The sequence below is a fragment of the Kogia breviceps genome, chromosome 1 (genome assembly GCF_026419965.1).
Source record: "Kogia breviceps isolate mKogBre1 chromosome 1, mKogBre1 haplotype 1, whole genome shotgun sequence".
Taxonomy (NCBI): Eukaryota; Metazoa; Chordata; class Mammalia; order Artiodactyla; family Physeteridae; genus Kogia; species Kogia breviceps.
In genome coordinates, this window is record NC_081310.1 from 187,223,747 (window position 1) to 187,249,950 (window position 26,204).

At 46.1% G+C, this 26,204-nt stretch overlaps 1 protein-coding gene across 1 annotated transcript; it reads right to left on the bottom strand.

Annotated features, from left to right (window-relative positions):
• LOC131768182 (phospholipase A2 group V) lies at nucleotides 1-23,514 on the bottom strand. The gene is made up of 5 exons (XM_059083898.2): nucleotides 23,363-23,514; nucleotides 11,442-11,491; nucleotides 10,088-10,232; nucleotides 2,068-2,174; nucleotides 1-1,358 (listed from the first exon to the last, which is right to left on the bottom strand). The coding sequence occupies exons 1-5, from the start codon at nucleotides 23,404-23,406 to the stop codon at nucleotides 1,234-1,236; spliced, it is 471 nt and encodes a 156-aa protein (XP_058939881.1). The 5' UTR covers nucleotides 23,407-23,514; the 3' UTR covers nucleotides 1-1,233.
• Between the last annotated feature and the right edge of the window lie 2,690 nt (nucleotides 23,515-26,204).

The following is a 26,204-nucleotide window of genomic DNA, read 5'->3' on the forward strand; positions in this document are numbered from 1 at the left end:
GCATAAAATTAAATTTTATTTTGAAAATGTTCAACATTGGAGGTTTTTAAATATAGATCCTATTTATCATGTGGTTATTTTGGGATTTGTCAGTGGAAGGAAGCCAAATGTCCTTTCTTGGAAAGGACTCTGTTTGGGGATGTGTCCTTTCTTCCTGCAGTCTGAGTATTAGAACACCCTTTCTTTTATGAATAGATACATGAGGTGGGTTCTTTAGTGTCCTTCCTTGGTAAAAATAAACTCCATAGTTGAACTCTATTTTTTTAAACTCCATAGTTGAACTCTATATTTTTAATGTCTTGCTCTGTGAAATCCCAGAACCTCAGCATCGCCAGGTCATCATCAAGGTAGCTTTGGGATTCCCAATTTACATCGCAAAAAACATTACAGTTTCTTTTTTAAAGAGACCAGAAATCAGAGAGGTTCAGTAATGAGCCTGAGACCACACAGCTGGAGAAGCCACGTTGGCATTCAAATGAGGCGCTCTCTGGTCTGGAAGCCCAAGATGGCACGATTGCCAATCATCTTCTCCTCTCTCCCTGGAGGAAGAATGAGGTCTAGTGCTTGGCTCGAGTGGACCCAAGGTTTAAGGAGATGAGTCCCAAAGAAGGCTTGGTACTCATCCCAGGAAACCTTCTAGTTACTAATCTGTACCTTCATCCTCTGAGGGAACATGGTTAATGCTGGGTCTGGTGCCCCAACAGCAGAGAAAGAGGTGCAGGCAATCCTCCACAGCAGGGGAAATAACTGTGTGGTTATTATTAGTCTTGAGAAGGCATTTTATTTAATATCTATGTGGCAGAATTATGGAGTCACTTTTGCTTCCACTTCAGTGAAAATTCTCTACAGGATGGTAATGATAACCCAACTGCAGAACTGAAAAGTCAATGCATCCCAGGAAAGCCTCCTTCCTGGAGAAACAGGGCTGTCTCCAGGGATGAGGAGAAACACAGCTGGCCTGGAGTGAAGGGTGAGCTTCCGGCACCAGAGCGGCTGATCTCACAAGTGGAGGCCGGGGACCCTGACCTTGCCAAGTCTAATGACCAGAGTCACTCTCCTGGAACTCTGGAGGGTGAAGTGTGGCTGTGGGGCTCCTCCGAGCCCAGTGGAACATCAAGAAAGGACGAGGTCCCAGACCTGGGATCCTCTCTGGGGATTCCAGCAGAGTGGATAAGCTCTGTGCTGTAGGAGAGGGTGTAAGAGTCTTGGTCCAGGAGGAGCTCACTGAGGCAACTAGGTGCAGAGGAAGTTGGGAAAGTATTGATAATAAGGGTTGTAACTCCTCACGTTTCTTTTCAGGCAGTAGACGAAATGCCGGTCACAGGTACAGAGCTGCATCTGGCAGAGAGACCCACGTTCTGCAAACAGGACACCAAATGCAGGATGAGGAAGAGAAGAGATGCTCTGTGACACTGACTCTGGACTTGCTTCAGTCAGGACTTGCTGCTAGCCTGAGAAGACTCTCCAGTCTCCTTCCTGCCTTCAGTCTGATGTGGGAGGCACAGCTTCTACACTGGGGGTGCATAACCTGATGGAAGAGGCACAGCTGCTGCCCAGGGCGAGGTTTCAGCTGAGGGAGACACAGCTCCTGCCCCCAGGGGGTCCCCAGTCTGATGGAGGACACACATTCCCTCCCCATCAGACTGGGAGCTCCCGGTCTGGTGATGGAGACAGCCCTGGCTCTGGAGGAACTTCAGTTCTCATAGAGGAGACACGACCCCCAGATTTAGCTTTGAACCCAGAAGGACCTGAGTTTGAATCCTGACTCTGGCTGTGTGCACTGGCAAGGCTTTGAGTCTGTTCCCTCATCTGTAAAGTGGGGACACTAAAGCCACCCCACAGCAAGCAAAAGGACATATGGAAAGCACTTGACTCCTAATACATGCTGAGTCTAAGATGTTTCCTCCTGCCCCCTAGAGGTCAGATACAGCTGCAATAATTCTACCCCTGTTGCCCCCATCTCTGCCCCCCCAGGATGTAGACTGGCTGACCACTTGGGGAACCTGACTTCAGAGGCAGCAGGGACCCAGGCTCTTCCAGTGGCCTGAATGGAAGCCCCAGCCTTACCACAGGTGACCAGGCCGCATGCAATCCTGTATCTGTACACCTGTGTCAAGGCATTGCAGCCTTTTTTCTCCAGCTGTGCATAGCAGTGGTCATGCATCCAACAGCACCTGTCAATGCAAGAGATTTAGATCCTGAACAGAAGGGGCCTGTCCCTTGAGCAGAGGCCACGATGGTTGGTGAGATCTGACCAAGAAAGAATCTCATAATATGGCTGAGTCCTTCCTGCTCTTCCATTAAGTCTGTCCCACACTTGTGCCAGTTCATGGACCGGCTCTTTCCTCCTGGGCCCACGGTGAGACTACATTTCCCAGCCCCCCTTGCAGCTATGTGTGGTCACATGATGAGGCTGGTGCCCTGGAAAATGTACAGCACTTCTAGACCTACCCATAAAAACCTCCCACTCTAGGAGACCTTCAAGATGGTGGAGGAGTAAGACATGGAGATCACCTTCTTCCCCACAAATACATCAGAAATACATCTACATGTGGAACAACTCCTACGGAACACCTACTGAACACTGATAGAAGACCTCAGACTTCTCAAAAGGGAACAGACACCCTCAGGAGACCTACAAACAGAGGCAAGGCCAAATCCAAAGCTGAACCCCAGGAGCTGTGCAAACAAAGAAGAGAAAGGGAAATCTCTCCCAGCAGCCTCAGGAGCAGTGATTAAATCTCCACAATCAACCTGATGTACGCTGCATCTGTGGAATACCTGAATAGACAATGAATCATCCCAAAATTGAGGTGGTGGACTTTGGGAGCAACTGTAGACTTGGGGTTTGCTTCCTGCATCTAATTTGTTTCTGGTTTTATGTTTATCTTAGTTTAGTATTTAGAGTTTATTACCATTGGTAGATTTGTTTATTGATTTGGTTGCTCTCTTCCTTTTTTAAAATATATATATATATATTTTTTCCTTTTTCTCTTTTTGTGAGTGTGTATGTATATGCTTCTTTGTGTGATTTTGTCTGTATAGCTTTGTTTTTACCATTTGTCCTACGGTTCTGTCTGTTTTTGTTTTGGGGGGTTTTTTTAGTATAGTTTTTAGCTCTTGTTATAATTTGTGGATTTCTTTTTTGGTTTTGTTGCTCTCTTCTTTCTTTCTTTTTTTTTCTTTTTTAAATTTTTTTATTTTTAATATTTTTTTATTTTAATAACTGTTTTATTTTATTTCATTTATTTATTTATTTATCCCTTTTCTTCTGAGTCGTGTGGCTGACAGGGTCTTTGTGCTCTGGCTGGGTGTCAGGCCTGTGCCTCTGAGGTGGGAGAGCCAAGTTCAGGACGCTGGTCCACCAGAGACTTCCCAGCTCGATAACTACCTTAAATGTAAATCAATTAAATGCTCCAACCAAAAGACATAGACTGGCTGAATGGATACAAAAACAAGACCCATATATATGCTGTCTACAAGAGACCTACTTCAGACCTAGGAACACATACAGACTGAAAGTGAGGGGATGGAAAAAGATACTCCATGCAAATAGAAATCAAAACAAAGCTGGAGTAGCAATTCTCATATCAGACAAAATAGATTTTAAAATAAAGACTATTACAAGAGACAAAGAAGGACACTACATAATGATCAAGGGATTGATCCAAGAAGAAGATATAACAATTGTAAATATTTATGCACCCAACATAGGAACACCTCAATACATAAGGCAAATGCTAACAGCCATAAAAGGGGGAATCAACAGTAACACAATCATAGTACTGGACTTTAACACCCCACTTTCACCAATGGACAGATCATCCAAAATGAAAATAAATAAGGAAACACAAGCTTTAATTGATACATTAAACAAGATGGACTTAATTGATATTTATAGGACATTCCATCCAAAAACAACAGAATACACTTTCTTCTCAAGTGCTCGTGGAACATTCTCCAGGATAGATCATCTCTTGGGTCACAAATCAAACCTTGGTAGATTTAAGAAAACTGAAATCGTATCAAGTATCTTTTCTGACCACAATGCTATGAGACTAGTTATCAGTTAGAGGAAAAAATCTGTAAAAAATACAAACACGTGGAGGCTAAACAATACACTACTAAATAACCAAGAGGGCTTCCCTGGTGGCGCAGTGGTTGAGAATCCGCCTGCCGATGCAGGAGACACGGGTTCGTGCCCTGGTCCGGGAAGATCCCACATGCCGCGGAGCAACTAAGCCCGTGAGCCATGGCCGCTGAGCCTGTGTGTCCGGAGCCTGTGCCCCGCAACGGGAGAGGCCACAACAGTGAGAGGCCCGCATACCGCAAAAAAATAAATAAATAAATAAAAATAAATAACCAAGAGATCATTGAAGAAATCAAAGAGAAAATTTAAAAATACCTAGAAACACATGACAATGAAAACATGACGACACAAAACCTATGGGATGGAGCAAAAGCAGTTCTAAGTGGGAAGTTTATAGCAATACAATCCTACCTCAAGAAACAAGAAACATCTCAAATAAACAACCTAACCTTACACCTAAAGCAATTAGAGAAAGAAGAACAAATAACCTCCAAAAGTTAGCAGTAGGAAAGAAATCATAAAGATCAGATCAGAGGGCTTCCCTGGTGGCGCAGTGGTTGAGAGTCCACCTGCCGATGCAGGGGACACGGGTTCGTGCCTCGGTCCGGGAAGATCCCACATGCCGCGGAGCAGCTGGGACTGTGAGCCATGGCCTCTGAACCTGCGCATCCTGAGCCTGTGCTCTGCAACAGGAGAGGCCACAACAGTGAGGGACCCACGTACCGCAAAAGAAAAAAAAAAAAGATCAGATCAGAAATAAATGAAAAAGAAATGAAGGAAATGATAGCAAAGATCAATAAAACTAAAAGCTGGTTCTTTGAGAAGATAAACAAATTGATAAATCATTAGCCAGACTCATCAAGAAAAAAAGGGAGAAGACTCAAATCAATAGAAGTGGAAATGAAAAAGGAGAAGTAACAACTGACTCTGCAGAAATACAAAGGATAATGAGAGATTACTACAAGCAACTATATGCCAATAAAATGGACAAACTGGAAGAAGTGGACAAATTGTTAGAAAAGAACAACCTTCTGAGACTGAAACAGGAAGAAATAGAAAATATAAACAGACCAATCACAAGCACTGACATTGAGACTGTGATTAAAAATCTTCCAACAAACAAAAGCCCAGGACCAGATGGCTTCACAGGTGAATTCTGTCAAACATTTAGAGAAGAGCTAACACTTATCCTTCTCAAACTCTTCCAAAATATAGCAGAGGGAGGAACTCTCCCAAACTCATTCTCCGAGGCCACCATCACCCTGATACCAAAACCAGACAAAGATGTCACAAAGAAAGAAAACTACAGGCCAATATCACTGATGAACATAAATGTAAAAATCCTCAATACTAGCAAACAGAATCCAACAACACATTAAAAGGATCATACACCATGATCAAGTGGGGTTTATCCAAGGAATGCAAGGATTCTTCAATATACGCAAATCAATCAACGTGATACACCATATTAACAAATTGAAGGAGAAAAACCGTATGATCATCTCAATAGATGCAGAAAAAGCTTTTGACAAATTCAACACCCATTTATGATAAAAACCCTCCAGAAAGTAGGCAGAGAGGGAACTTACCTCAACATAATAAAGCAAACCCACAGCCAACATTGTTCTCAATGGTGAAAAACTGAAACCATTTTCTCTAAGATCACGAACAAGACAAGGTTGCCCACTCTCACCACTCTTATTCAACATCGTTTTGGAAGTTCTAGCCACAGCAATGAGAGAAGAAAAAGAAATAAAAGGAATCAAAATCGGAAAAGAAGAAGTAAAGCTGTCACTGTTTGCAGATGACATGAAACTATACATAGGGAATCCTAAAGATGCTACCAGAAAACTGCTAGAACTAATTTATGAATCTGGTAAAGTAGCAGGATACAAAATTAATGCACAGAAATCTCTTGCATTCCTATACACTAATGATGAAAAATCTGAAAGAGAAATTAAGGAAACACTCCCATTTACCATCATAACAAAAAGAATAAAATAACTAGGAATAAACCTACCTAAGGAGACCAGAGGCCTGTATGCAGAAAACTATAAGACACTGATGAAAGAAATTAAAGATGATACAAATAGATGGAGAGATACACCATGTTCTTGGATTGGAAGAATCAACATTGTGAAAATGACTCTACTACCCAAAGCAATCTACAGATTCAATGCAATCCCTATCAAACTACCAATGGCATTTTTCACAGAACTAGAACAAAAAATTTCACAATTTGTATGGAAACACAAAAGACCCTGAATAGCCAAAGCAATCTTGAGAAAGAAAAACAGACTGGAGGAATCGGGCTCCCGGACTTCAGTCTATACTACAAAGCTACAGTAAACAAGACAGCATGGTACTGGCACAAAAACAGAAATATAGATCAATGGAACAGGATAGAAAGCCCAGAGATAAACCCATGCACATATGGTCACCTTATTTTTGGTAAAGGAGGCAAGAATATATAATGGAGAAAAGACAGCCTCTTCAATAAGTGGTGCTGGGAAAACTGGACAGCTACATACAAAAGAATGAAATTAGAACACTCCCTAACACAATAAACAAAAATAAACTCAAAATGGATTAAAGACCTAAATGTAAGGCCAGACACTATCAAACTCTTAGAGGAAAACCTAGGCAGAACACTCTATGACATAAATCACAGCAAGATCCTTTTTGACCCACCTCTTAGAGAAATGGAAATAAAAATAAAAATAAACAAATGGGACCTAATGAAACTTAAAAGCTTTTGCACAGCAAAGGATACCATAAACAAGACCAAAAGACAACCCTCAAACAGTGAGAAAATATTTGCAAATGAAGCAATTGACAAAGGATTGATCTCCAAAATTTACAAGCAACTCATGCAGCTCAATATCAAAAAAACAAACAACCTAATCCAAAAATGGGCAGAAGACCTAAAAAGATATTTCTCCAAAGAAGATATACAGATTGCCAACAAACACATGAAAGGATGCTCAACATCATTAATCAGAGAAATGCAAATCAAAACTACAATGAGGTATCACCTCACACCAGTCAGAATGGCCATCATCAAAAAATCTACAAACAATAAATGCTGGAAAGGATGTGGAGAAAAGGAAACCCTCTTGCTCTGTTGGTGGGAATGTAAATTAATACAGCCGCTATGGAGAACAGTATGGAGGTTCCTTAAAAAACTAAAAATAGAACTACCATATGACCCAGGAATCCCACTACTGGGCATATACCCTGAGAAAACCATAATTCAAAAAGAGTCATGTACCACAATGTTCATTGCAGCTCTATTTACAATAGCCAGGACATGGAAGCAACCTAAGTGTCCATCGACAGATGAATGGCTAAAGAAGATGTGGCACATATATACAATGGAATATTACTCAGCCATAAAAAGAAACGAAACTGAGTTGTTTGTGGTGAGGTGGATGGACATAGAGTCTGTCATACAGAGTGAAGTAAGTCAGAAAGAGAAAAACAAATGCCATATGCTAACACATATATATGGAATCTAAAAAAATTAAAAATGGTTCTGGAGAACCTAGGGCTAGGACAGGAATAAAGACACAGACGTAGAGAATGGACTTGAGGACACAGGGAGGGGGAAGGTAAAGCTGGGACAAAGTGAGAGTGTGGCATGGACTTATATATACACTATCAAATGTAAAATAGATATCTAGTGGGAAGCAGCCGCATAGTAAAGAGAGATCAGCTTGGTGCTTTGTGACCACTTAGAGGGGTGGAATAGGGAGGGTGGGAGGGAGACGCAAGAGGGAGGGGATATGGGGATATATGTATATGTATAGCTGATTCACTCTGTTATAAAGCAGAAACTAACACACCATTGTAAAGCAATTATACTCCAATAAAGATGTTAAAAAAAAAATTCCTGCTCTGTCCTCCACTCTCTCTCTCTCCATCTCAGCTGGATACAGATGCCCCAGCCGAGGACTCTGAGGCCATGGGGAAAGTCATGAGACAGGAGAAACCTGGGTCCTGGAATTGATGTTCTCCCAGCAACAGCAGACAGCAACAACTTGCCAGCCATAGGAGTAGTCATTCTAGAAAGCAGATCACCCAGCCTCAGCGGAGCTGCCCAAGCGGAAGCCAGGTGGAGCAGATGGTTAAATGAGCAAAATGGTTAAATGAGGCAGGTGATTCACATGGTTAAATGAGCAAAAACTGAACTTCCAGTGTGATAGCTGTGGGCAACTGCATTTTTTAAAAATGTAGATTTACAGAAAAATCGAGAAGTTTGTGTCAAATGCTGCCTTTTACCCCACACCCAGTTTCCCCATTATCAACACTTTTTATGAGTATAATACGTTTGTCACAGCTAACAAACCAATACTGATACATTATTAAATAAATGTTAACTCATTAAACAATAACCTATCACTATGGATTCATTAATTGTAAAAGTCCATAGTTTCTTTAGATTTCCTTCGTTTTTACCTAAATGTTCTTTTCTCTTCCAAGATCCAGTGACGGGCACCATGTTTCACGTAGTTGTCCTGTCTCTTCAGGCTCCTCTTGGCTGTGGCAGTTTGTAACACTCTCCTTGTTTTTGATGACCTTGACAATTTTGAGGAATGGTGGTCAAGTCTTTTGTAGGATGCTCTCCTACTGGGAGTTCTTTGATGTTTTTGTCATGATAAGATGGGTTATGGGTTTATTTTGTTGCCCTTGTTGTTCCAGTCTTGGCCATTGGGGGCTCCCCCAGTTGGCTCCTGTGCTCTTTGACATATTCCTATCAATGAGGGGTTTGGTTTGGGTTTGTTTTGTTCAAGCCCTTCCTTAATTTTGGGCGCTACAAAAAGCTCCAGGTTCATGTTGTATATTTCCTGCCCAGTCCTAGGATCAGCCATCTTTCCAAGGAGCCTTGGTTCCTCTTATTGGAGAATGGTATCAGAAACCAGGTCTGGGCACTAGATGCTGCTTATTGCTTCTGGGGTATTGTTTCTTTTAGGGCCTCTCAGACGACAGAGCAAATAAAATATGTGTCTATATCAACCCACGTAATTACACATATCTCTACGTGTTTTTATATGTAACCATCTGCATCTATATTCAGCTAACTAGGAGTTTATACTGAAGTCTCCAGCTCTAATCCATCATCACATAGATCATTCTAGCTTCCTGTCCCTGCTTGTCTGGTCTGTAAACTCCCACTTCAGCAGTGACAAGCTTGGCTCCAACCATCTGCCCTCCATTTGTTTAAGCCCCCATCCCCTTATACATGTCTAACTGTATAAGAATTGTTAACCCAGCAGGTTGTATTTTTCAAAGAGCAATCTCTCCCATCTCACATGTTCTTCTAGAACATTGCCACTTCCCAATCAAGAGGTGGAAACTAGGCCCCCTCTCTCTTAAAGCCTTTGTGACTGCCTTGACAAAGAGAACAGTGGAAGTGACACAGTAGAATTTCTGAGGCTGGATCACAAAAACGCCATGCTCTTTTGTCATGCCGTTCTGGAACACTCACTCTTGAAACCCAAGAGTCACCGTGCTGTGAGGAACCTTAGAGAGGCTTAAGTGAGAGGAACTGAGGCCCCTGGCCCACAGCCTCAGCTGAGCTCCCAGCCAGCAAACAGCAACAACTTGCCAGCCATAGGAGTAATCATTCTAGAAAGCAGATCACCCAGCCTCAGCGGAGCTGCCCAAGCTGAAGCCAGGTGGAGAAGAGACAAGCCATCCCACCAAGCCCTGCCCAAGTGGCAGAATCTTAGCAAAATAAATGGTTGTCATCGCTTTAGGCTACTACATTTTGGGGTGGTTTGTTCTGTAGTGATAGATCAACCGATATATTAGGCAGTGAGATTCGGGGAGTTACTAGATGTATCTTGGGCAAGTCAGTTAACCTCTCTGAGACTCAGTTTTCTTATCTATAAAATGGTGCTTTAATACTCATCTTTCAGAATTGATATCGAATTAAATGAGATAATGTGGATACAGAGCCTGGAGCATGAAAGGCAGTTATGACAATCAACTCACCAATCAGTACCATCCTTGGGGGTTCCTTGACCTCCCCAGCCGCAGTAACAGCCGTAGAAGCCATAGCTCATCAGGGCGGGCTTCCTCGTCACCTTTACAATCATCACTCTCAGCTCCAGCAAGCTCCCTGGGACGGCAGGCACACCTGAAAGACAGCCCAGGCAAACCTGCTCCAGGCCCACTTTCCCATGTGCTCCGCCCTTTCTTTCACCTTGAGGCTCCGAGGGACCAATGTGTCCCTTTTTTATCCTCCCCCTTCATGGGAGAGGAATGAGAAACGTGAGGGCAAGCAGTATAGAGAAGGGACTAGAAATTTGGACGTGGACAATCCCAGCTCTGCCACTAATTCACAGTATGATGTTGAATAGGTCACTTCATCTCTCAGAGCTTCAGTTTCCTCATCTGCAAAATACGGGGGGCGGGGGGGCCTAACATGAACGCCTACTTTTTGGAGATGTCATGAGGGTTGAAAGAAGGTAAAGTATGTACATTTCTAGCACAGTGACAGACACACAGTTAAGTGACCAAGAAATGTTAGGGATAATGAATATGGTATCTGTATGAAGCAGGCAGACAGGCACTTCCTGCCTCTCCCGATGATACACCCGTCCCTCCCCGCAGTTAACACCATCTGAAACAGGAGGCACAGACTCTTAGAGCAGTGTGGGACCCGTAGAGATCACTGAAGGCAGCTCCCTCATCTTACAGTTGGGAAACTGTAGCTCAGAGGGGAAGGTGCCCTGCCCAGGGTTTTGCAGTGAGCCAGAGGCCCTCTCCCTGCACTTTTCCACTCTTCCTGCAGTCTCCAGGGATCTGGCAAGGCATCAGTAGGACAGCCTGTCAGAAGCTGTGTACATGGTGACGGGGCTGCAGGGGAGGCCTAAAGCCAGGCTCCCCCCAACGCTGGGCAGTTCCCTCCAGCTGGGAGGTGGCAGCAGGTGAGACATGTAGAAAACCTGGACAGGCCTGAGCAGAGAATGCCCAGGAATCGTGGAATGGAATATTTATATAAGGACCTTGTGTTGTGATAGTTTTATCGTATTTTATTTGGCATCAAAGTAAAATATCTGCCTCCCATGTCTACAAGCCCCAGACCTTCCACATGGCACAATCTTTCCATATCCCCTCCTAGAATCCTGCCGCAGCCCAACCCATCGACTATTATTCTGTGTCACAGATGAGGAGACAGAGGCTCGGAGAGCCCAAGGCTCTTGCTGAAATCGACATGGTCAGGGTAGAGCCAAGATTCAAAATCAGGTCGCCAGGACTTCCAAGACTGGTCTCCTTTCCACTCCCTTACTGTTCCTGTGGGGTGAAAGGTCAAAAGTTCAGAGGTCTTGGGGCAAGCACTTACTACAAGCCAGGAACCAAGCCAGTGTGAGGAGGCCCTTCATCTCCAGGGTTCTGGAAAAGAAAACACAGCCCATGACATGTCGATCGGGAGAGGCCCTCATGGCCCATTCAGATCCACTCCTGGCTGGGGAGGGCCACTCCATGGCCCACCAGGCCCCCCCCTCTCGTGTTGAGCAGTAAACAGGCAACAGCAGCTGGAAAAGATGAGGCAAAAACCTCAAGGAGTTGACCCAAGGGGTCCCTGGGAAGAGAGGGGCACCCATGGGTTGTCCCCATTAGAGATGGGAGAGAATTTTCCCATCGCAAATACCCCCAACACAATTGCCCCTTCCTGAAAATTCTTTTTCAATTATATTTTACAGCTGTGTTGGTATAAAAACAAATACGGGCTTCCCTGGTGGCGCAGTGGTTGAGAGTCTGCCTGCCGATGCAGGGGACGCAGGTTCGTGCCCCGGTCCGGGAAGGTCCCACGTGCCGCGGAGCGGCTGGGCCCGTGAGCTACGGCCGCTGGGCCTGCGCGTCCGGAGCCTGTGCTCCACAACGGGAGAGGCCACAACAGTGAGGCCCGCGTACCGCAAAAAAAAAAAAAAAAAAAAAAACAAATACAATCCAGGCTGGATTCATTCTTTTTTTTTTTTTTTTTTTTTTGCGGTACGCGGGCCTCTCACTGTCGTGGCCTCTCCCATTGCGGAGCACAGGCTCCGGACGCGCAGGCTCAGCGGCCATGGCTCACGGGCCCAGCCGCTCCGCGGCACGTGGGATCTTCCTGAACCGGGGCACGAACCTGCGTCCCCTGCATCGGCAGGCGGACTCTCAACCACTGCGCCACCAGGGAAGCCCTGGATTCATTCTTATATGTTCATTATATTATATTATTTTTTCTCCTGATTTTAAAAGAATTTAAAATTAAAACGTTTTCATGGGCCCCAGGCACCATGTCTACCTAAAAAAATAAGTCACCCCTGGGTGCTTACAGCAGCTCTGAAGGGTAGGTATCATTGTTCTGTAAGAGAGCAAAATTTGAACCCCAAAGTGTGTCTCTTTGGCATAAGGGTTAATTTAGGCTGATTAATTTTAAGAAACAGAAGATTAGGGGAGTCTTTCTTTTTACCTCTCCCTTAGCTGCCTCAAGAATTTAGATAAAGGGTCTGTTCCCGGCATAGAGCTATTACAGAGGTATCTGCAAGGAATATGGGAATAGTTGTGGCTGGAGAAACTTGACAGGGCCTAGAGACCAGAGTCGACCCTGTGTTCCATTGTCTCTGCAGGCCCAGCAAACATCTGCGTAACAAACATTTGCTTTTCCAACTCTATGTGAATTGCCTTCCTCCCCTGTGAAGTCCCAAACCCCTACCCCCAACACCCTCTCTGGTCTTTAGCAGAAGATGGTATTTAAGACAAGGGCTTGGGCCATTTTGGTGAGTTCCTTAGTTTTCCTGGGTCTCTCCCATGTGTATGTGTTATTAAACTTCTGTTTGTTTTTCTCCTGTTAGTCTATCTCATGTCGATTTAATTCTTAGACCAGCCAGGAGAACTTAGAAGGGTAGGAAATGTCTTCCTCCCCAACAGTTCTCACTTTGCCAGCGCAGAAATGGAGGCTCAGAGAGCTCAAACAACCTGCCAGAAGTCACGCAGCTGGCAAAAAGTGGAGGTGAGGTTCAAACCCAAGCCTGGCGCGTCGCTCACTGCCCCATACATCCTCCCTCCCTAGAGGGATGTGTTCCCTTTTGAGCAAAGTGGGCTAGGGTCCTTCGCTTGCTCTACCCCGTGGGTCTGGAGGCCCCAGCTTCCCTCCCCAGCATCTACCTTACTTTATTTCTTTTTTTCAGTACGCGGGCCTCTCACTGTTGTGGCCTCTTCCATTGCGGAGCACAGGCTCCGGACGCGCAGGCGCCGCGGCCATGGCTCACGGGCCCAGCCGCTCCGCGGCGTGTGGGATCCTCCCGGACCGGGGCACGAACCCGTGTCCCCCGCATCAGCAGGCGGACTCTCAACCACTGCGCCACCAGGGAAGCCCCCCTAGCATCTACCTTTGACAAACGCATGAATCACTAGCCACGAGTCCAAATAATCTCACCCAGAAGGCAAGGGAAATTCCTTATGTCTCGGGCCAGTGATGGATTCTAACTTGACCTCTTAGAAGTTCCTTACCAGTGGCTACCTGCTTCCCTTCCCTCTCTGGATCCCAAAGTCCTTGTTCACCCAGAGCTGCTCAGCTGGCCTACAGTCTACCAGGATTCTACTCCGATGCCCTGCTGTCTCCGATCCCTGAGTTCTGTGGTCCCTCTGCCAGAGCTCTGCCCTGGGCCCCTGGTACCTCCTGTGGCCTGGCTCCAAACACACAACCTCCAACTCCCCAGGGCTCCCAGCAGCTGGGCTGGCCTCTCCATGCCATCCTTTGTCCAGCAGCTCCTCTGAGTTCCAAGAACATTCCTGAGGGTTCTGTCCGCCCACAGCCTCCACTCTGAGGGCTCTAAACAGACAAGGAAAATGACCCTAGACCTTACCCGTGCAAGCCAATCTTCCTCACTGCTTCCTGTAGCTGTAGCAGGAGGAGGACACCAGCTACCATGTACTGGGCACCTAAGACATGCCAGACACTGTCCACTGTCTCCTTAAACCTGCAAATGACCCTAACACGTGGGTACTGTGAAACCTGCTGGCAGTGTCTGCCCTTTAACAGTCATTTGTTGAACGAGAGAATAGCAGTTGTTGACTTTACAGGCGAAGAAGTGGAGCCTCAGGAAGGGAAAGTGAGTTGCCCAAGGATTCAGCCCAGGACTGTGAATCTATCTACTCCTTTGACTGACCCTACTCCACTGCTTCTGAACAGCCTCTGTGTACTAATCATCTTGTTCACTTTCTATATTTCATGACACTTTAGCATCTTGGGGACCTTGCCGGGCTGGAAAGAGACAGCCCCTCCAAGACTAGCTAATCCCTAGATAAAGCAAAAGACTCTCCTGCGAACCGTGGCTTTCAAGTGCAAACCAACCCATCCTAAACTGCCACGCCCAACCACGAACTCTATCTCAATTTCACACTCCCAGCCAATATTTCCCCTGGCCTAAATCACCCCAGGCTGGGACCAGACCACCGGATATCACCCTTACGGCCTGAAGTCCACTGAAATTATTCAAGCTAGCCTGTCCTAACTGTTCACCCTGCCCTGTCTTGCCTTCGCCACAGAAAACACAATACAGGCTCTGGACGATGCTTTCCCTCATTTCTTCTGTCTCCTGATCAACCCTGGTCCTTCCCTGTGTGGCCCTGCTAGGTGTGTTACGCCCCTTTCTCTTGGAAACTGTAACGAACCATCTTTTAAATGCAATCGTCTCCTGATCTCTTGGCTTCACCATACCTGAAGAAAACCAAAGTCCCAGGTGCACATTAGATCATCTTGGGACATGCCTGTTGATGTGAGGGAGCAGTGCCAGGTCCCACACAGAGGAGTCTGAAGGTGCACAAAAGAAGTTTCACAGAGGACATGGCAGAGGCATTGAAATAGCTGCTCTGGAGGCCGGGAAAGTGGACCATCAATGGATCCCAAAGCAGGCTCCCAACAGAAGGCTGTGCGGCTGGCTATTTTTAATCAAGAAACCACGGAGGAGAATGAGCGAGGCCAAGAGATAATTGTGGAGTGGAGCGGTAGCTGCGGTAGCGTGAGGTGGGGACAGTGGGGACAGACAGCCCGACAGAAGCATGGAGACATGGGGGCCGGGGAGCGGCCGGGTCACTGGGGAGACAGGTCCTCCAGGTCTATATACAGCAGCCCCCCTGCTCCCAGGACCACCCCCCCAACCCAGTTCATGTCTCCTGGATGGAAATGATCAACAGCACCAAGCCCCCACTATACAGAAGGTGCTACTGAGACCTCCCCGAAATCTGGGGGAGGCCATGGGGGGCCAGAGGTCTCCTCCCACAGCCCCATCCCCCTATACGCCCTGACCCCACACCCCTCGGGCAAGGCAGCCCCCAGAATGAGATTCTTCACCAGTGACACCTTCTCTCTGTCCTCGGTCTGGAGTAGAGTCAGGAGCTGGGCCCCACTGGCTTCAAGGGCCTCCCTGCCCACCTCTTACACCCCACCCGGGCCAGCTCCAGCATTCATGGTAACTCCCGCAGAAAGCCTTACTTCACCCCTCAAGATCCCGGGGGATATTTTTCCTCTCTGCGCTCAGAAGTAGCTATTTCCTGAAGCAGGTCAGGCGCCTGGGAGGCTTTCGGGAGAGACACAGAGGAGGGAATAACCACAGTCAAGGTTCTTCTCCATCCATGGCCCATTTTGCCTGACACACACCCCCTCAACACACAATTTTCTGAGAAGGTGTGGGCGTGAGCTCCTTCCCCTCCCCGCTCTTGCCTTCCTTTTCTCTCCCCCGCCCTTCACGGCAGTATCAGAGAGAAGCCCCTCCCAGGGCCCCGATGAACCCTTCTCTTCCCAGGACCTAAGCACCGGGCACCCACAGGGGCGCTGTGAATTCATTTCAGTATGGAAATTACTTATCGAGTGTCTGATCCCTGCCAGGTTATTGCTGGGAATGCACTGTGAATAGGACAGCTTCTCTTCTGGGTGGGAAAACAGACAGTAAAGGCATCAAATAAATATACAGTGTGTCCAAGGGCAATAACTGCGGTGGGGAAAAGTCCTCTCTGGTCTGCATTTTCATTTCTTTTTCTCAACCAATTCCTTCCTCTGCCTACAGGTATATACAAGCTTCACCATCCTAAACCAAACAAAAGGAAGCCACCCCCCCCCCCAAAAAAAAGGGAAAACATCCCTTGCCTCTGCTGATCTCTCTCCAGCTTTCTTTTTCCTCTAAAAGCCAAAATTCAGGACAGAGACACCCCCTGTCGCCAATCACCCACTCTCTTCTGAGCCCCTGCTGCCTACCTTTTGCTGCATCCCTAAGCTGGCTCTCAGGGATCCCCCAAAGCCTGGCATTGACCAAGTTTGGGCTTCTCTTGAACACTCCATCACACTGATCGCCTCCTCCTTCTTGAAACTCTTGCCCTCCGGTCTTCAAGAGGCCACGGTCTGCCATCTGTCCTCCTGCGGCTCACCCCCCCATCTTTGTGGACCCCCAAATGCAGATGTTTTCAAGGGACCTGCTCCTCCCTCCCTACCCTTCTCTCAGGGTGAGTTATCCGTGAACAGGGATTTAGGTCTTATTTCTAGGCAGATGTCCTGAGATATCCCAGGTCAAGCAGTGTCTGGAACTAACTCTCACTCAACAATAAACTTTCAGCCCAGGGCAACAATAAACTCCCAGACCAGCCCTTGGAAATGCTTTGCTTGTCCTACCAAGTGACTTTAAAAAATGGAATTAGTAGTTTATGTATAAATGTGAAGAGATCTCAGACTGAAATCCAAATTTCCAGCTTCTCTGTAAAAGATGTGGCTCTGGAGTTGAGAAGTAGCTACACCCAAAAACTGCACACGTGTTTAGCCTTGCCCTGGCCTTCCTCATTCCTTCTCCTCTCCCTGCCTCATTGTGGCTTTCTGCCTGGAGGGCTCTCTAGTGGGCTCTCACATCCACGTGTTCATCAGTAATGGGACAGGGAGTGCCTTGAGAGCAGAAACCACCTCTTCCGCAAACTCGTGATTGAAGTGCTCAGCTCAGAGCCTAGTCCATAGTAGTTGCTCAGTAAATGTTGTATAAGCACATTAAAGGAACCCATCCCAGGATGAAGAGGTCACTGAGGGCTTTCTAGAAGAGGAGACACCTGGACTGAATCTCGAAAAGTAGGTTGGAGAAATTGGAACCCTTGTGCACTGTCGTGGTGGGAATGTAAAATGGTGCAGTTGCTGTGGAAAGCAGTATATGGCAGCTCCTCAAAAATTAAAAGTAGAATTACTATACAACCCAGCAATTCCACTTCTGGATGTGTTCCCAAAAGGAGTGAAAGCAGAGTCTCAAAGAGATATTTATACAACCATAATGATAGCAGCATTCTTCATGTAGCTAAAACATGGAAGCAACCCCAGAGCCCACTGACAGGTGAATGCATAGGTAAAATGTGGTGTGTACATACAATGGAATAGTATTCAGCCTTAAACGGGGAGGGAATTCTGAAATAAATCAGTCACAGAAAGACATAGACTGGGCTTCCCTGGTGGCACGGTGGTTAAGAATCCGCCTGCCAATGCAGGGGACACGGTTTCGAGCCCTGGTCCGGGAAGATCCCACATGCCGCGGAGCAACTAAGCCCGTGCGCCACAACTACTGAGCCTGCGCTCTAGAGCCTGCGAGCCACAACTACGGAGCCCACGCACCGAGAGCCCGTGCACCGCAACGAAGAGTAGCCCCCATTCACTGCAACTAGGGAAAGCCCGTGCACAGCAACAAAGACTCAATGCAGCCAAAAATAAAATAAACTGATGAAAAAAAAGAAAGACTGTATAATTCCATTTACATGAGATACTTAATCAACATCATAGAAAGTAGAATAGTGGTTGCCAGAGGCTGGGAGAGGCAGAATGCGGAGTTAATGTTTAATGGATGCAGAGCTTTAGTTTTATAAGATGAAAAGAGTTATGAAGATGGTGGGTGGTAATGGTTGCACCGCACTATAAATGTAGTTAATGCCACTGAACTACATACTTCAAATGGTTAAGATGGTAAATTTTAGGTTATGTGTATATTACCACAATTTTTAAAAATGAAAGAAAAAAGAGAGAGAGAGAGAAAGTGGATTGGAGTTCACCAGGACAAGAATGTGAAGAAGGACATTCAGGTAGAAGGAACAGCACCTGCAGGACTCATAGGCATGAATTATGAGGGCTCATTCAGGGAACTGCAAACAGATGGGCTAGCTGAGGGTGTTAGGCAGCGATATTCTAGTAAGTATTTAATAAATGACTCTCCAGGGGGGTAAAAAGCCCTGATTTTTAACATTTGCCAATTTCCGTCGTGTAAATACTCTCACCCTGAGCAATTTCATGCAACTAACATCATGTCACTGAATGTAGGGCTGGGAACACACACTTACCAGGCAAGGATGCTTGGTAGCTAAGAGCCCGTGTTCTGGAAGTGCCACTTATTTATTAGCTGTGACCTCCGGCAAGTGCTCTGCTCCTCAGTTTACCCACCTGAATAATGGGGTGAATCATTTTACCTGCCTCATCCCTATGTTCTGAGTTGATACATGGCAGGCATTTCGAATTGTGTTGGCACATAGTAAAGGCCCAGTTCATGCTTGCTATTTTTCCTACGAAAGACGGACATGCGCACTCTTGACCTCTCAGGAAAGGGGACCTTCTCTACGTGTACAGCAGGAATTTAGGAATGGTGGGAAAGGCTAGCTGAAGAGATGCAACTGGGGGTGTCAACAAAGAACCTTGGGTGTCAGGCTAAGGAGTTTTACTCTTCTGCTGAGTGTCCCAGAATGACCTCGATCAATAGCAAGATGATATGACTCCAGGAAGAAGAGAATGAACAGGTCTTATCCTAAGATCCCCAAAACTGAAGCACACAAGGACAGGGGTGGGTGACACAGCTCAGCAATCATATGTATGATTCCCAAGCCTGGGACCAGTCAGATCACAAAAGCAACAGCTCTGTTGGCAGGGATGGCAGGAGTGGGTGCCCAGAATGAGGTCCTAGCTGACCTTACCTGGAGGGGAGTGCCTGTTCCCGAGCCCCATCTCCAGGAGGGCTTCTTGAAAACTGAGGGTGTCTGGGTCACAGGATGCCTGTCAGATAGACGGAATGGGGGCCGACTGGTGTTTGGAAGGGGGTTTGGGGTACCCAGCCTCTGTCTCCGAACTTCTGAGGGATATTCAGGGATAAAAAGCAGCCTCGTTGTCCCACGTGGCTCCATTGCAGAGCTGGCCCCAAGCGTGGGCACTTCAAGGAGTCAAGGTTTGAGCTAGAGCCAAGAAAGATTTTTCTAGCACCTCCAGTGTCCTGGGGAAATAATGAGCTGTCTTGGGAGTGGTGAGTTTCCTGTCCCCAGGGGCACTTTTTATTTACCACTTTTTAGGAACAGAAATGTAGTAGGGGCAGGAGGGACGGAGGGGGTGAGTCATGCCCTCGCTTGACTTCACAGGAAAAGGAGCTTTCTTTAGGTGTTGGGAACACGAGAGCCTCATCAGAAACACATGAAGTCAGTTATGCCAGCTACGAAGATTAGGTTCATAGGTTTGTAAAAGTGTAGAAAAAAATATTACATTTTACCAAGATTAAAAAGAAAAAGAAAAAAACAGAAAAATCAGGACCCCTTCAGTTGCTCTATGGCATGGAACAAGCTGTCAAATATTCTACGCTCCTCACCTTCTTGGGTGTCCTGTCCCAGCATTGATTCACGCCCAAGTCATGGCCAGGGATGTTGCGAAGAGCAACATCTATTAAGTCAGACACGGGCTGGATGAGCTCCAGGTCGACATTCTGTGACAGTGGGTGCTCTCATGTTAACCTGTTCTTGAACATTCCAAGCTTTTCTACTGAGGACTTTGGCACTTGCTGTTCCCCCTGCCTAGAATACTAATACTTAGCAAGACATGGCGCATTCCTAATCCTCCAGGTCTCGTCTTAAATGACACCTCTTCCAGGAGGCCCTCCCTGACCATCTACCCAAGGTAGCTCCTCCTCCTCCCATTAATCCCATATCACTGTTTTACCCCTGCACAGCACTTACCACCATCTTTCTTTTTGATGTTGTATGCAGTATATTATTAAACAAAGTTTTTTTTCCTTCTGAAAATATAAAGATGATTTATCTACTTAGGTACAAATGATGAAAATTCTATATAGTTGAAATGATTTCATATTCAGTGATCATATTCTTCAAGATTAAACCAACAAATCATAGAAATATTCTGACCCAACTCAATAAACTACTAAATTGGATTTTTTTTCCGTTTATAAGCTTTTGCCAATTATCAACATTCAGCTAACTTTTAACTTCTCCCACTAACCTAGCCAAACCTAAGTAATTTAGCAACTTCTCATGCCCACTTTACCTTTCTACAACTCGACAGCCCTCACAGCACTTTGACATCATCTTTCACTCTCTTTGATGTATTTCTTTACTCGTTTATGACATCCGTCTCCTACCCCTCCTTCCCCTAAAGAGCAGGAAACTTGTCAGTCTTGCTCTTCATCACATTATCAGCCACTAGCGCAAAGCCTAATACATATTCGGTGGTTGACACTTATTTGTGGAGTAACAGCAATTGGATTGGTAAACCAATTACGTCCGGAGGGAGTAGCAGCCTCACTGGATGTCAGCCATTCTGTAGGTTGGCAGTTTGCTCTAAAGACGCACACAGCCAGCCCAGTCTTGGTCTCGGTCTATTGGTACATATGTAACAGGCTCAAGTTCAACTTTCACCAAAACTTTTGCTAAAGATGCAATCCAAACACCTACTTGGTAGCAAGGACATGTTTTGCTTTATCTTTGAAAAATCAATCCAACTGTTCGTTCTTGGGAAACATTCCCTGAACTAGCCTTCCTTTCTGACTCTGTTTCTGTTGGTCCCTCCATCTGGAATGTTCTTCACTCGCTTTTTCACCTGGTAAAAGCCTACTGTTCTTCCATGCAGTAATGCCACCTCTTTTTTGGAGGCAGGAGAAACCCTAGAACAACCTATGGCTCTGACTGTCAAGATCCACAACCTAAGAGCAAAGCTTCTTGGCTCACGATCCTGAGCTACGATTCCAGGCCAATCCGCTTGTCTTCAACCCCAGTCCAACCCAGCAACCATTTCCTGAGCAAGACCTGTGGACAGAGCTGCAGTGAGGCGCTGAGGAAAAGACGCAGAGCGAAATCAAGGGATGGTGATCCGGCGCCTGTCTGTTAGCACGGGGGAGACGAGAACAGGCCTTTCGAATGCCCACGGCACCCAGAAGAACGTTTGAACTCCTTCCCAGTGCTTAAGAGGAGGAGCCGCCTCTTCCAGACGCCTCCCTGATATCCGCCTGGCAGAGTTCACAGCCTCCCCTTCTGTTCCTGGGTCAATCGGCCTCACCTCTATGACAGCACGGGCCACAAGCTGCCAAAGTCAGAGCACCTGCCTCCCCGGCAGGTACGTGGCCCATCAGGACCTGCTGCCACGCCTCTCCAGGCTTGCCTTGGATCCACACACAACCCGGTGCTTTGCTGGGAAGAAGACTGATGCCAACCCCCTCCAGTTCTCAGACACACCATCCTGTGCTCCCTCTTTCTCTCTCCACCCCCTACTCGCCTCCCTCTCTCTCTCTCTCTCTTTTTTCCTCCTTCCCTTTCTTCTTTTACTCCCCCCACTTTCTTCTCTTCCTCGATTCCTTCTCCTCTTTCTAGACTTAACATGCTTAGCATTCAGTAACTATTTTGTGAGCACCTACTATGTGCCAAGCTCTGTTCTGGGGAAAAGCAATGAACAAAACAGATGAGAACTCCACGCTCATGGCCCCCAGAGACCTTGCATTCTGGTGGGAGCAGACAGACATAGACAAGTCAATAAATAAAATATATAGAGTTGGGCAGGTGTTGATAAACGTTGCGGAGAAAAATCAGGAAAGGAGGAGAGTGGTGTGTGTGTGTGTGTGTGTGTGTCTGTGTGTTTTGGGAAAGAGGGCTGATGGTGGGAGAAGCCAGTTTAAATAGGGTGGCCAGGAAACATCTCAGGGCGGAGGGGACATGAAGGAGGGGACGGAGCAGGCTATGGGGACACCCTGGAGAAGAAGCCTCCAGGCAAAGGAAGTACAAAGGTCCTGGAACAGAAGCATGCCTATGAGTTGGAGAAATAATAAGGAAATTAGGTCTACCTTTGCCAAAAAGCCTTCTTCTGGACCCATCGTCCTGCCCCAAACTGGATAAGTTTTGCTTCTCTGCGTTCTCCCAGCAGCCTGTGAGCTCCCACATCATAACATCAATCACAGTACATTACAACGTCTCCCCACCAGACCGGGAGCAATTTGGGGACTTTTGACTTTCCAGCACCCAGCATAGGGCTTAATACATATTTATTGACTGTCTAACTGAATCAATCAATGAATAAACAAACTAGGCTATGAATCCTTGAGGGTGTTTCATTCATCTCTACCCCTGGCAGCATCTAGTACACAGTATGGCACAGATTGGGCCCTAGAAAAAAAAATGTTTGTTGAATGACTAATAGAAATAGCTAATGCTTATTAAGCACAGACACCCTGCTAAGTTCTTTATGTGGCTTATCCTATTTATCCTTAAAGTGATCCTATGAGGGAGGCACTACTGTCAGATGCAGTTTGCAGATTAGGACAGCGAGGCTCAAAGGAAAAGACACCCAAACCAGACAGCTGGTAATTGGCAAAGCTCTGAGTTGAACCTCATTAGTTTGACTCCCAAGGCCATGTCTGTTCAGCCCAAAGCTAAACTGCCTTCCAGAGAAGAGGGCCTGGGAGTGGAGGGAGGGAGGGGTAGGGAGAGAGAGAGAGGAAAGGAGAAGAAAGATCTCCCTATAGGGGCCAAGAACAGCATCTTCCCCGTCTCTGTATTACTTTCCACATGTACCAAAGTGCATGGTATACAGAGGATTTTAGTAAAAGTTAAGGAATATTAAGTAGATGTTGACGATTCCTTTTCCCCAAAAGGAATAGTTTTGTGTGGTTTAAGTTAAAGAGAAATTCCAGCAAGGCCTCAGATTAACACGAACAGGAGTCCCAACTTGAATCCTACGGATATAACCCTGCCCAGCTTTGCCCCTATCTTAGGAATGATCTTCTGAGTAACCTCCATCTCCCTTTAAGGTGTGGCCTTGCCTCTTTAAGAATGACACAGCTCAGAAACTTTGACACTTTCTGGTTAAAGGACCCTGCAGCCCGAGGGATCTCCTCTTACAGGGTCTGTGCCTCGCCCACCCCTCCCAGGGCCCCCTCTTTGGCTTCCTGGACCCCACCTTCTCCAGTCTCACCCACTCCAGCTGGTTGCCCTGCAGCCTCCATGCCCGCAACTGACCTCTCTGGCCTGGTCTCAGCTCCTGCTCCCACGGGCAGTGGCATCGGGCAGAGCCTGGAGCTGCAGGCCCCGCTGGCTCCCCTCCTCCAGCCACAACTTTGGGGTCCACGGGCTTCAGATCCCAATGGATTCTAGGCCTCCAGAATCTTAAAGTCGTGCATGAGAACGAGTGGTGAAGACAGGCCTGGAGGTGGTGAGGAGGAACTTCTGCCCGGACCCAGCCGGGCATCTGCCTGCTCAGCCCACAGCTGCCACGGCAGGTGCAGGAAGTCCAGCAAAAGCCTGGAGCCTGGAACTGGCTCTCCTGCCAAGCAAGCCTGGGCAGTCACCCAGAGAATTCCAATGAGGGTGGATGTGAGTCCTGAATTATCCAGGTCACAGCCTTATCCGGCTTCACAGGCTTTGCTAATCTCCTCAAGCCTGGAGGGATCACTTCCCCCACCTCCTCGGTCCTGAGCTCAGAACTTTCTTAAGGATCCGACAGTCTGCTAAGTAACTCGACTCTTCTAGTCCCTGGGGTCCCCAGTCTTGACAGAGGCAGAGGCTCTGAACACAGAGCCTGGGGATGGGATGCCTAGGAAAACAGATGGGGAGGAAGGTGGTCAGAGGGGGAGGTACTGGAGCCGTCAGGGAAGCAAATGTACTTCTGGAAGTGAGTTCTGAGAGTGGAGACCAGTGGCCAGAAATCAGGTGGTGTCATTCATTTCTGAAGACCTACCATCATTATTTCCTGAATACCTACTGTGTGCCAGCTGCTGGGCTGAGAGGCAGGTACAGAGATGAATAATGGAGGGGGCGGTGCGGGAGGGTCCTTGCTCTCAAGGAACTCAGAGTTTAATGATGGAGACAGAGCAGGAATGAGCACACCACCAAAAACCCTGCAGAAGTGCCAGGATAGATATGCCCAGAGCAGCAGCAGGGAGAGGGAGGCCCCGCCCAGCCAGCACAGGCTGGGGACTAATAACTCAGCAGCCACAATAATGATGGTAGAATTAACATTTGTGGGTACTTACTGTGCACCCTGCTAAGTGCAACAGATGATTTATCCCATCTAACATAGGCATTAACTCCGTGGGAGAAAGGGCTATTCAGACAGTGATCCAGGAACTTAGCCAAGGTCACACAGCTAACCAGAGCTTCCCATGAGCTTAGAAGGACCCTTTATTCAGATTTGGCAGGCCCTGGTTTGACTGGTATAGTCCTTGACACAATACAGATACTGTCTTTTTTTTTTCTCTCATCATCAGAGAGGGAGATAAAAGCCTTAAAAAACAATCCAGAAATGTATAAAGTTAAAAGTGAATCATTTCCCTGGTGGCGCAGTGGTTGAGAGTCCGCCTGCCGATGCAGGGGACACGGGTTCGTGCCCCGGTCCGGGAAGATCCCACCTGCCGCGGAGCGGCTGGGCCCGTGAGCCGTGGCCGCTGGGCCGGCGCGTCCGGAGCCTGTGCTCCGCAACGGGAGAGGCCACAACAGTGAGAGGCCTGCGTACCGCCAAAAAAAAAAAAAAAAAAAAAAAAAAAAAAAAAAAAAAAGTGAATCATAATCCATCCAAGATAACCACTTTTCAGAATGATTTATATTCTTAAGAATAATATTTAAAATAACCCTGATTAAAAATAATTTTTATCTCTTTCTTTGAGATTTTGTCCATATTGGCTTTTTTTTTTTAGAATTAAAGCCTTAAAGACTGAATTGGAATTCTTCCTTGACCCTTCTTCTGCCCTATTTCCAGCCTTCCTTCCCTATCCACAGATAAACAAATCATGAAATTGATGTGTATCCACAAAATTAATAACATTATTTCCTGGTTTTTATTTCTACACAAATGGAATCATAGTGAACTTAACATCTTGCAAGGTGCTTTTTTCACTCTATGCACATTTATCCCTATACAACTGATTTAAGGTATATAATGAAAAAGGCAATGTTGGGTCATAGACTATCCACATTTTTTCTTAAAATTTTATTTTGAAAAATTTGAAATCAACAGAAAAGTTGCAAGATTCATGTAATTAATACTCATAAATCCTTCAATTCACCAATTGTTGACATTTTGCTATAATTGCTTTACATCTCTCTCACACACACACATTTGAGGGTAAGTTGCAGAGACTTCATTCTAAATAATTCAGCATCTATCGTCTAAAGATAGACATTCTCTTACATAACTGAACACAGTTATGACACTCAAGAAATTTAACATTGATAGAATACTATTATCTAGTATACATTAAAAATGTCTAATATCCAATTTTCCTCTGTTGTCTCAATAATGCTCTTTATGACTAATTTTTTGATTTTTTTTCAATCCAGAATCCAAACAAGAATCAGGCATTGCATTTATTTGCAATCCGTTGTGCCTCTTTGGTAATCTTTCATCTAGAATATTCCTCAGTCATTTTTGTTTGCTTGTGTTTATGACATTGACATTTTTGAATCCAGGCCAACTGTCTTACAGAATCCCCCTCCATTTGGATTTGCCTGATTGTTTCCTCATGGTTAATCAGGTTAAACGTTTTTGGTAAGAATACTCCATAGGTCAGGTGGGGGGTGAGTATGGTATGAGGTAAGGAATTCCATATCTCTGTAGGGTAGGTTGATGATTTCAATACCTTTTGTCAAACAGTACAATCTTTCCCTTCTGATTTTCATGCTCCCTCTATCACCTAAGTTTCCACCTATGCTTAGATCTGTTTCTGGACTTGCTTTATTTTACTTTGATCTGTTTGTCTACACTTGCCCTAATATCACTCTGCCCAATTACTATGGCTTTTTAAGTCTTCATATATACTAAAGACATCTCTCTTCTTCCTCCTTCTTCTTTACAAATGTTTTGGTT